This window comes from Etheostoma spectabile, chromosome 13, assembly GCF_008692095.1.
Source record: "Etheostoma spectabile isolate EspeVRDwgs_2016 chromosome 13, UIUC_Espe_1.0, whole genome shotgun sequence".
Lineage (NCBI taxonomy): Eukaryota > Metazoa > Chordata > Actinopteri > Perciformes > Percidae > Etheostoma > Etheostoma spectabile.
In genome coordinates, this window is record NC_045745.1 from 17,875,996 (window position 1) to 17,888,849 (window position 12,854).

At 41.4% G+C, this 12,854-nt stretch overlaps 1 protein-coding gene across 4 annotated transcripts in view; it reads left to right on the forward strand.

Moving 5' to 3' along the window:
- The first annotated feature begins 1,181 nt into the window (after positions 1-1,181).
- dpysl3 (dihydropyrimidinase like 3) overlaps positions 1,182-12,854 on the forward strand; it is a 40,844-nt gene continuing 29,171 nt past the window's right edge. For 3 of the 4 annotated variants that reach the window (XM_032533039.1, XM_032533041.1, XM_032533042.1), the window contains exon 1: positions 1,182-1,550. In XM_032533039.1, coding sequence (XP_032388930.1) covers positions 1,197-1,550 — 354 coding nt within the window. In that variant the 5' untranslated portion in view covers positions 1,182-1,196. Of the gene's footprint in view, positions 1,551-7,893; positions 8,241-12,854 lie in introns of those variants that run through there. The other variant, XM_032533040.1, reaches the window with a different exon arrangement.

The window sequence follows — 12,854 nt, forward strand, 5'->3', positions numbered from 1 at the left end:
CTGAGCATCTCTGGGAACTCCTTCAAGACTGTTGGGAAACCATTTCAGGTGACTACTTCTTGAAGCTCATCAAGGGAATGCAAAGAGTGTGCAACACAGTAATCAGAGCAAAGGGTGGCTACATTGAAGAAACTAGAATACAATACATGTTTTCAGTTATTTCACAATTTTTTGTTAAGTACACGATTCCACATGTGTTCATTCATAGTTTTGATGCCTTCAGTGATAATCTACATGAAAATAAAGAAAGCGCATTGAATGAGGAGGTGTGCCCAAACCTTTGGCTTGTACTATTTAAATATAAGCATATATTTAAGTGATGAGTAGAGAAGCAAAATAAAGATCCTTTTTCTTAACTTTGTAGGCTATTTGGCAAAAAAGTTTCTGGTGGGGATAAGAATACAAACAAAAAGACTTGTGAAACGTGCTGATATTCAGCCATTATATAATTGCATCCCTGGGAACTGAGTGACGGTGTTGAATCCTGTTGCCCTCTCGACTCAGCAGTCTCTCAGTTTGAGACCTGCTGCCTGAAAGATGCTTGTCTCATGCGCTGCTGACGCGATCCTGCCTCATTTGTGCTGGCGTGAGTAATCACCACGGAGGTGTCGCCGTTGAAGGCCCAGACAAGCACTAGAAAGAAAAACATCAGCTCTGGCCTACTTTGAGTTGTTTCCTCTTCTGCAAGGACGTTTACACGGAGAGCGCAAATGTCTTAAGTGGTGCTGAAAGGACAGCGACAAAGTCGAAAGCTCCGTCCGCACCTTGAAAACCCGAGCGCACACGTGTGTCTAATTACAATTGGTTAATTTCGATAAAAACTCGCAGAGTTTTGGAAGTGCTGAACATTGGCGACTCCGAATACAATAGTTTGACTCTTGTATGCGGCTAACTTAAACTACATCAGATAGGAGAATTGGGTGCTATTTTCCTCGGTATTTGCAATAAAGGTAGGGTTCTTATACTATTTCAATAAATTCATTCTAAACTCTGACAGAAACCATGTGCTAACTATGCATTAGGCCACCTCTGGCTTTAACTCAGCTCCTGACTGCCTGTCTGCTCAGGCTACCTCATAGCACCACACACACACACACACACACACACACACACACACACACACACACACACACACACACACCCCACTTAAGCACTAATTTATCCGTCTTTCTTGGTCACTTGTAGAGGGCTCCACCATGGCAGAGCGCAGGGGAAACTGGGACAAGGAAGAGGACAACCTGCCGGTTTATCTCGCCCGACCCGGCACAGCTGACCAGGTGCCCCGGCAGAAATCCGGCGGCTTGTTTAACAGCGTCGAGGGCGCATTTGAGAGTAAATCCATAGACTTTGATGCACTGAGCGTCGGCCAGAGGGGCTCCCGCACCCCGAGGACCGCCAAACGGCAGGCGAAGAGCCCGGCGAGTGACAACAAGATCTCCCCTGATGTGGAAAGTCCCGCAGCAAACAGGCGAGGAGGGAGAGACTCAGATCGGGTTGAGATCACAACCAGCGGCGGTAAAGAAGTGTTGCAGAACCTGGAACATGAAAAGGTAAGAAGAAGACTGTTACTTTTGCATGACTGGCAGCAGCATGTGTAAATGACAGGAGTGTTTTCTGCAGTGTGTCACTGCTGACTGTTAGTTTTAGCGTTTCTCTTCTTGTAGCTGAGTTTTTTTTTTTTAAAGTGATGTTTCATGATGCTTCAATGCTGAGCAAAAATCCCAGTAGTATTAATAGAAAATAATATGGAAGTGGGGGGAAGAGATACACAGTGCTTGCCAAAATGACACAGACTACCATGCACTGCCAACATTCATCAGCAGAATTCTGCAGGAAAATCCATCCAATGTGTCAAGACAGTAACATTAAGAGAAAAAAAGACTGGAGCAACCAGTATGACTGAAAAGACTCAAGGCTGGACAAAGGAAAATGTCTGCCATGGCTACAAGTCTGCTCCCCTGCAGACATTAGTTTTGTTTCAGGGGAAACCACAGAGTTGGCGACCCTGAGGGGGTCACAAAAACACCTGTAGGTCCATTAGAGCACTTAGAATGTTAGCCAGTAACATAACAAGACATGATAATGAGATGAATCTCAATAGTATGACAGCTAATCCATTTTGTAGTTTGTTGCAATGTGCATGCATTGACAAGGTGAGTCACACAGGTTGGAAACGTAACACCAAATTCAACCGAGAAATATGAGCATGGTGCTTTCTTTAAACTTGATATATTGCATGTAATTAACACAGCGGATTGGCACACCAAGTACAGGTTAGAAGCTGCAGGATTGTTGTACTGACTGTGGAAGCATCAAGTGTATTATTTACACCTGAGAGTTTCCTACTGTGTCAAAATGTCTTCTTATAGATGCAGGGTTTGAAGTTTTTAGCACCATAGACCATAGCACCATAGCACCATAGTTTTCTGCATTATTCCCGCAGAAAACATATTGTTAATCCTTTCTTGATGACATCAAGAGTGGATTTGTTTAAAGATAAAATTACACAAAAAACATTTGAAGTAGTCAAGTTCAAAATGTTGTTTCAAGTACCACAAAAACATATCACATCACCTTTTCTCATCATGCCACCTGTTTTGAAGATTTATATTTGCATCTGTCTACAAATGTATGGGCAAGTTTTTTGGGCAAAAAGGTGTATGGAAGAAAAAGAAGTATGGGCTGATAATATTTGCATGTGCCCTCAAGCAGGCACACACTATGTACTACACACACTGTTAAATGAAACTTGCAAAGTTGTTTTTTCAAATGTCAGACTGAGATCACTCTCTGGGCACCAACGAAAATGATGATTCATGTCTCTCTCTTTCTCTCTGGCTCTGACACACACACACACACACACACACACACACACACACACACACACACACACACACACACACACACACACACAATTTTGGCTCAGAGAGAGGAGACGGCATTAGACAAAGTAAGTTTCTAATCACTAGTCATTGCAGGATTGGCCACATACACATCATATATAACCCTTGAATGGAGCAAATTGATTTTCATAAGAAGCAGGAAAGAGTTATGTATTTGGAATGATCTGATGTAATACAATATGTCATGTATTACAGTCAAATAGAATCTATTCAATTTTCTGCTTAAATGCATAAAGGTTTCACAAGCCTGACGTCAACATCTCTGGCCTGAAATCATCATCATCATCATCATCATCAGCAGCAGCAGCAGCAGTTATTGTGTTTGATGTAATTATGTTTAGCATGTCACGACATAGTTTGTATTGCTTAGGAGCAAAAATCTTCAACAGGGGGGTCCAGGGCCCTCAGGGGTCTTCAGAGTTACTGCAGGGTGGCCTCCAATTTATTGTTAATTCTTTCATAAATTTTTTTTTTTTAATTATAATTTATTGTTATTGTAGGCCCTGTTCAATATGTAACTTGTAGGGGGTCCCTGATGAAGGGGTCCTCGGCTTAAAAAATGTTGAAGATCCCTATTTTAGTGGATAACAATGACAACGCAGTGTCATGTATTTTAAGAGACAATCGCTGTGAAATTTAGTTATTATTGATTGTGCTAATGTTTAAGTGTTTGCACCATGTACTTTTCTAATTAGCAGACAGCATGTCCAGTACTGCAACTTCTTGTTCTTTTAATATTGTCTTTGGAAAGCAACGCTACCTGTGTACAGATTTCTCTAGAGCAGAAATTTCCAATAGGGGTCTTGGACCCACTGAGGGGTCCTCAGAGATGCTGCAGGGGGGCCTCCAAATGATTGTTAGTTTTTAAAAAGTTTTTTTCAAAAATTGAAATGTCTTAACGTGAATACAACATATTATTAGCAAATATAAATCCCCAGTGATGATAGGCATACTGGCGTGTAGGTTGTCACTGAAATAGCCATCAACAGATACACTTAATCCTAAAGAGTCACTGTCCGTGTGTGTGTGTGTGTGTGTGTAACATTAAAAGATACTTTCAAAAATCATGTCAAAAATGATTATTTTTAGTTTCTATGCACTGTATAAAGGCTTTAGGCCGCCCTACACCCAGTTTAACATGCAACTTCATTTTATATAATATTAGTAGCAAGGGGGTATCTGATCCGTCTCTCTGTCAGCTAAAGGGTCCTTGGTTTAAAAAAACAAAACAAAAAAAAACGACCCCTGCTCTAGAGAAACACCTAATCAGCACTGATGATTTTGCATTTATTATTTTGGCAGCAGAATCTGTTATGGGCAAAATTAGAAAAGATGACCACTTAAAGTCTACTTAATAACTTGTGTCTGGCATTGTGTTGCTATTTTATTCAAGTCGCACCTTTTGTTTCTACAACACTGCGTGACCCACGTCCAACCACATTGGTAAAGCAAGACTGTACGCTGCTGTTTCTGCTGATGCTCTGAGACAAATATTGAGAAACTATAAGTAGATTTTTTTGTATTTTGTTTGAAAGGTATATTCTTATCCATAATGCCTCAGTGATTCCTGTGCTGTTTAAGATTCCCAGCCGACAGTTTGGGACTTGGCCGGTGCACACACCCTTACTTACCTGTTTGAATCCTCCCATTATCCTGATAATATGTTTACTTTCTCTCTCCTGAATTCTAATTGTAACTACAGAATTTACTGCCACAGTCCATCATGATGAAACTCATAATCAAAAACTATTATTTTTTTCCTTTAAAGTGCCCATATTATGCTCATTTTCTGTTTCATAATTGTATTTAGAGGTCATATCAGATTAAGTGTACATGGTTTATTTTTCAAAAAACACCACATTCTTGTTGTACTGCACATTGCTGCAGCTCCTAAAAAGCCAAATAGCATAATATGAGCACATTAGGTGTTTATCTACAGACATCCAACCCCCCCTCCTTGTGGCCTCATACTGAACTGCAGTATTGCATCTCCTGAGGGACGAGATGATTCAGCAGAAATCACCAGACAAAGAGTAAGGCTGAGTGAAATTTTTTGCTTTGTTTGAAAACTGTTTGAGGACATCAGACTGACAACAGAGTCAGGACATGCTTACCTCTCTGACCTTCTCTGGCCTAACATTAACCTTTTCATGCAAATGATAAGCAGAAAAGCTGAGGGTCCTTGAAGTCTGACGTCTTTTTTTCAAGTTTATCAATTCACGTTGTAGTCTGTTAATTTTAGGGGTTGTGTGTGGTTATTTTTTTTGCTTTGGTGAAATATTTTTGTCATTTAATAATCTTGTGTTGATGTTGTAGTAGTGAACAATTATGATTATAATTAGAGATTTGATTGGCTTTCTCCTGTCTTGTGAGCTAATTGATGCAATCAGCTGTAGTAATGGACTGAATAATGGGGAGTGGTAAGCCAGATGTCCCCCCCTCTCCCCCTCCCCCACCCACTCCCTTCATTGTTATCTTGCAAGGTGGCAGTCAGACAGGAAGTAGCTCTTTATACACATTCATGCTGGCCCACACGTACAGTACACATACAGGCCTGCATACTCATTGACACATTTGAGCTTGTCATGTGTCATGGGGAGTAATACTCAGCTGTAAAACGGTTATTATTACGTCTTCTGTAGACTCGCTTTGCCAGACCCTCCTCCACGCGCTGTGGAGGAGGGTCTGGCAAGTCCACACAGCATTCCGGAATGGGAGAGAAACATCCTCTGGCTTATTGGCATTTCTTTAAACCAATCACACTGGTGTTGAGCGGCCCTGAGCTCCCACGGAGCTACTGCAAAACATCCTCGGGAAGCAACTTGTTTTGGTGGAATGTGTCAGTTCAAAAGTTGTTTTAGTCATGCGAGAGAAAACTCAGATTGGAAAGATAGTCTAGCTAGCTGTCTCAATTTACCATGCAGAGATGTGAGGAGCAGTTAACTGTAGTCTTCATGAATCCACCGGGGTTTAGAATTCCAACACAAAGAAAGCGGAAGGAAACGGACATCGGCAAAAAGATATGCATCCAGCGGAGGTTTCTGCGGCACCAGAGCAATCCCGGAAGGGGAACATCGTGGCCATAGACTTTGTTGTCTGTAGCTCCTCTAGGAGCTTATTATGGTCTGAAAAATGATTATGTCATTGTGATGCCATCAGGGTTATCCCAGCTTGCCCTGAGAAACTTAAAGTTTATAAAAACTGTTACTGGGATTGTGAAGTTTGAAAACACCTGGGCGTTTACCGCAGTACAAACAAAAGACACTGATAAATTGCACTATGGGAAAGTGCCATAGTTTCTGCTGCTTCAATGTTGACTCTTGCAAGTCTAACAGCTTTTTATGAATGCATTTCTAAATTGCTGCAGCCTGTGATTTCATCTGTCCCATTATCCAAATATATAACAAAATCTCCTATGCATGAAATTCAAACCTTTACCAAAAAACACCAGCGAGGTAGGCTGCACTCACCAATGTCACCACTGTGGATCTTTTGCCTTCTTAAATTCTCTGGTATCCTTTGGTATGAAGTAATCGCACGTCAGTAAATTTGCCCATGCTAATGTGTATACGTCAGGGTGTAAGTTAACGGAATTGCTGAGTATCAATGGGAATGTTCATCGCTTCTCTTTTCCATTTGGGGACACCAAGGTGCTTAGTCTGCTGGTGCAGCTTTGATGACCTGACAGTTTTTTTCTGCATCCCTGATCTGTCTGTCCCCTGTCTGTCTGTCAGTGTCAGCTGGTTAATGTGGTCTGCAGAGGTAGCAGGCATGCAAACTGGAAGTGTGTTGTAGACGTGTTCTCCAAGGCCTGGGAATGCTGAGGTAATGCCTTACTGCCTCCCTGCCATGAAAGGACATGTCTGCATGTAGGAAATGCATCTTGCAGCCAAAGGCAGGTGGCTATTAATTTTCATGAAAAAAATTGTGCATCTCCTCTCAATATGTAAAATATGTGGTTGTCGATAATAATTCAGGGTAAGAAGGTGAAGGAAACACACACTTAAAGCATTGGGAAAAAAGATATTTGATAAGAAATGTTTTTTTTTCAATTCGGCAGTATGCAAGTAACAGAGAAAATGACATGTAATGTCTGACAGGTATTTGTTGTGAAATAGTCAGCATATTGCAGTTTATTAATCATAGGGCTAATGCTTTTTCAATATAGCTCACTTATAACAGAATACTGAATCTTTATCTAAAACTGTATGTTTTGTGTTGTAATAATATATTTCTTAAACACAAAGATGTGTAAAAAAAAAAAAGGTACACACACACACACAGGCACGCCCTCAGTCACGTGCATGTCCTGGACATCTTATGGGTGCAGTTGTGCTGAGAACGGGAGTGGTGGAGAAAATGACCAGTGGAGTGAAGGGGGATCCACTTAAGGTTCAAACAATAGAGAGACACATGGCTGGGTGGGGGACGTGTGTGTGTGTCGTTGTGAGTAGACATGTGGGGTGTGTAATGTGGGGGGCAGGCTCTGTGACAGCTGCTACACCATGTTGCCCCTCCTTTGTGTTCAGAAAAACAAAACCTGTAGGTAATTATTGGTAAAGATTTACACTCTTAACCTACTTGAATCGTATATACGGTTTCTATTTAACCATGTGATCCTGAATGTATTTATTTAAATTCCCTTGAAAACACACATTTGGTTATATCCTATCCATTTTTCTATCAACAGCCCAATTAATTCATTTACTTGAATTATCTATTCATTCAGTGTATGTCTATATGGTGGACAGTATTGCAAACATGCAATGGGTTTTTAAAGTAGCCACATCATTTTACTCCCCAATGTTAATAGTGAGGATGACAAGTTTGAGTATGATAGTGATTTATACGCTGCAGGGATTATGTCCTGCTTTTGAACATCGAACATTCTCTTCTAATAAACCATCTAGTTCAGAAAGATTGGCTGTTTTGGAGGCATGAACAATTTCTCAATAATCCATAATGACTGATGTCACATAAATGTGCTGTGCAAGAAAAATGTGCCACAGGCAGCCCAGTAATGCAGACAACTGGATGCAGGCTGTTCAGCAGCTGCTCCACTGCGCCCTCCGGTGGGAAGACTGGGACACCGCTTCTTCCCAATTGAGCCGATTGAGGGAGGGGCCGGGTGACCGAACCACGGGCGCTCCTATAGCGCTCTGCGAAGCACTTTACATTGCACTGACACAGTGCCGACCATTCCCTGAAGCTCCCATCCAGGCGAGGGCCGCTGCAGCATCCGTAAAGAGGGAATACCGTTGTTCAAAGCTTGCATTTAAAGGTGGAATCGAACGAAACATGTCTTACCAAGGAAAAAAGAACATCCCAAAGATCACAGTAAGTAAACTAGTTATTTATGCTCCATTGGCTGTGGTAACTTTGATGCCTGTTGTTGCGAATCACAGCGTGAGTGTGTCGCGCTGCCGTTTCACAGCGATGCATTATAAACAGAAATGCGGCCACCAGCACGACTCGGGCCGTGTGCATGATTCATTTTATTATCAGACTTAACCGCAGGAAGCCGCTGGAAAAACTACGCGCTATGAAATAGCATGGCTGGCTGCCATAGTGACAGCCAGGCAGAGAGATGAGGCGTTTTCTTAAAGGTGTCCTGCATCTTCTTTGTTGAGGGGCTCCATGCATGTGGCGAGCCGGCTCGCCCATTAAAACCACTGTCATGTTCCTGCAGGTATTCCCGCTGCCAGCAGTGCATAACTGTGAGTTTAGGGTGACCCCATCATATTTAATGAATATTTTAAAATGTAGTTTAGTGACATTTACTTTTATAAATTTATACAATATGGCATTAATGTGTTTTAGATGCTATATGCTATCCCCCTACACACCCTTTACATTTAGCAAACAATGAATACATATTTTTTTCCGTGCGCATGAAGCCATTACAATAACGTTTTAGCCATTTTGACAAGAACGTGTCCGGCCCTTTTTCTCTTAATGATTATTATTTCGGGCATAATTGATCATTTTCAATCAGTAAAGTATCCTGATACCATAGCCTAATTATATTGTCCTCCTATGGTTATGTGGTTGGCAATCATTGAACACAAGTGAGTAGTGTAATACAATTTGCAATCTGTTCATCAGCACGTTATTTACACAGGGTCTTATTTATGTAAAATAATGAGAATGAAATGTGTCCCCTGCAGACTGCAGACATGATCTTCTGGTCATGTTTCAGGCTGGTGCAGAGGGGAGTGAGAGGAGAAAAAGAGAGATGGGGAAAATACACGCCCATTTCTGATGAGCTGTGATAAGCTGGCCTTGTAATGGGGCGCTTGTACTCCTGCATCATGGGAAGGAGAAAGAATCAGAGCATCAAGTGGTGGAGGTTGAATTCAGGGCAGGCTGGTGTTACACCGCCAGCTGGGTGATGGTGTTTGTTACAACTGCAGAGAAAGCTCTCCCTCTCCTTCTCTCTCTCTCTCTCTGTGTGAGTGAGAGAGAGAGAGAGTCTGTTTTCATTGTTGTAGCTCAGGCTGCAGTCAGGGGTGTGTTGCTTGGCTGGCAGCCTTTGGGTGACAGCCTTTGTTTTGTCTCCTTAGCTGATATTACACCAAAGGAGTGGTTTTTAGGAAGACTGGAGTAGCTTTGGCCTGTAGCCGTAGAGAACTTGCGTTCTGCATCGGAGCACAGTCTCTTGATGTCATTACTCTTAAAGTAGGGCATGTCTCGAATATGCTAAAGTGGGCTAGACTTTTCCATGGCATGTTTTACACAGTCATTATAGAGATGGAAATTTCAATGATACCAACCCCCCAAAGAAACATTGGGTGTGTTCCTTTCTTTTGCCTTTCTTTATGGTAAAGTTGTGGGGTATTAAACCTAAAAACGTGTACTTTCAATGTCAAAACACACACATATCAAACCAGTAATTGATGCTGCATCAAACAGTATTGGCTCACCAAGATAAGATCGGTCTCCTCTCTGAGACAAGAAATCACAGACTGAAGAGAATCGTAACACAAGTGTGTTGTGTGCCGTTTGATGGCCTCAAGATACATGCTATCTGGGAACCAAAGTTACAGTTTTCACTTGGGAGATTGCTGTAATCCTCAAAGACAAGCTCCATTCAGTTGTAACCAACATGTTAACTAGACTGACGTTCAGCTGTTACAACAGTACAAAGTATCTCATTGATGTCTTTGACCAAGAGCAGAGATAAAGTAGTTTCACACCACTTCAGTTCATAGGGGACTTATTCATTGGCGTTCTACCATGATGTAATAAAGAAGCACAATTTTCAAACAGCTTTACTGCTTGAATTAGTATTTGCTCCTATGGTAGTCCAGTGTTTTCCCATCAGATGTAAGTAATTCTCCAGTTCATTTTGTTGATTTGGTGACCCCTGTGTTTTAATAATACAGGTCACCGAATTCAGTTCAAAATGATACCTGTATGAACCACCGGGGGCAGCAAACACGCTTTCAGTGTCTACCTGGCTACTCAGGAATACAACAGAACAATGCACATATTTGTTTAAGCTAGCCCCCAGGAAAAAACAACAGCATCAGACATTTCAACAAATGTCTCTAAATGAAATCTGTTCACTAGTGGTCAACCAATATGTTTTTTCAATGGCCAATGCTTATATTTAGACAGGAGGGGGGGTAGTTCCCGATATATAATGTCGATATCATGTGTTGCATGTATTTAACACTGTTATTATCCACATTAATCTGTTCAGTCTGTGTTTAGCTGTAGGCTATAGCAGCATACCTTTATGAAAAGCAAAGATGACAATGTTTTCACAATGACATCTGCCTGTAGAATGGATATATTGACACAAGGATATCGCTAACTTTGTTCTACAGCAGCCATATGCAGGGACAAGGCTGCCTGCAGATGTGTCTGCAGACAATTTTTGTTAATTAGCCCCAGAGGGCAGTCATTTCCGATGCCAGTTATCTCAAAATGGCATTAATCATAATTAATTATGTTACATGCATTCTAGTGTCAACAAAAAACCCTAGCCTAGCTTTAACCTTGTAGTTAGTAGCCTTCTGTAACAATAGGTAGGGTGGAGGGTACTGCAAAATGATATCATCCTGCCAATTAGGGTATCAGATCGGAAAGCATGTTAATGTGTCGTTCAAGAGCGTATGGATGAAAACCCTTTTTTAGCATTTAATCTGGAGGACTTGTTGGAAATAGTACCTGTATCAACCACCAGGTGCAGCAAACAAACCTTGAGAGGCTACTTTACAACAGAAAAACTAGCTCATGTGTTTATAGTGCAGCCAAACAAACTGAGAGGATTTCTTGCGTCACATTGTTTGTGTAAAGAAGATACAAATTTCATAAGTAATACTCCATTTACTCAATTAAATTACAACAGCACCAACTGTTTTCTTCTTTTTAGAGACCTTCAACAGGGGGTCCGGGAACCCTAGGGGGTCTTCAGAGTCACTGCAAGGGAGAAGCCGTATTATTGTTGAGTTTAAAAAAAAAATATTTAAACGTCTTAACATTAATCAAACATATTATTAGCAAATATAAATCCCCACTGAGGATAGGTTTACTGGCCTATAGGTAAGGTAGTCACTAAGGTAGCCACCCACAAATACAGTTAATCCTAAAGATTCACTGTGTGTAACATTAAAAGATGATTTATAAAGTAATCCCAAATCTTTATTATTTTAATAGCTTAGTCTTCCATGCAAAAAAACTATAAAGCCCTTAGTCTGCCCTTTACAATATTGTAGGCCCAGTTTAATATGCAATTATGCAACATCATTTTATACCATGTGTAGTTAGGGGGTCCCTGCTCCGTCTTACTCTCAGTTAAAGCTTTAGTGCCTAATCTTTTGATATTAATACACTTCCGTTACATTCAAGCCATTGCCAAATGAGTTACTACAAAGCTAATCAAGACTATCAGCGCCACACAACTCTGTCTGTATTTCTCAGAATTGCAAAGTTTAAAAGATTGTGTCGTCCGGTGACTTTCCTGCGCAGTTCATCATGTTTTTCTTAAAATCCTCCTGTCCTGGGGTTTGGTATGGACATTTATTATAAATGTATACATGTATTAGAACTTAAACTGTTTACAAACTGTGATACTGCAATCCTACAGACATTACCACTGATGGTATATGTTGGTACATTGGCCTGAGACGAAACTACAGTTAGAGCAGTTAAGACTTTACTTGGTCTTTTGACCATAAAATGCGTACCACATATACTAGGTTTGAAAGGTTGTTCTGAAAAATCTGCAACTTTCTCCATCACTGGACAACATCTATAATATTTATTTAACTTAGTGAAAATCAGTACTATACTAGTATTAATAAAAAAATCATGCTCAATTAATTTAGAATAATATCAGCTCTGTGAGTGGACAAACAACTCCCCAGTAAGTGCTGATGTCATAAATCATTCAGAGTCACATAGTACCACCAACAAACTTATATCTGCTTAATGGATAACCCTCCTCACGTCCAGGCTTTCCTTCTGTATTTCCATGCCTGCCCATTCAATTCCAGCTGTTTCCTTGCATCTGCTCTCTGCCACAGTGGCTCTGTCTGATTTCTAGGTGTGGTTCTTCCCTTCTTTCATACCCACACACAGCAGCCCTAGTGTTGTTCCAGGCTGGTACATGTCATCAGTAATCCTCTCCAGCTGGAATGAGCATCTGTGGGCATGAAATAGAGCCGGTAGACGGCGGCGCTGCCCGGGGAACGAAACCCGTTCCCCCTGTTGACGCACCACAAAACAGGGCTCCGCCGCACCACAGCGTGCCAACACCACGCACCCTGCAACAAAGTGGGCTTGAGTGCAAACAAAATACCCTGTGGCCGCCCAGGCGTTGCCATGCAACTCACCATGGCGACCAATATACAGTTGTGATGGCAGGGAAATACAACCCCTGTTTGGTTTGTCGTGTGGAGATGTGATTTGACACACACTTCAGTCACACACCAACACTGCTCA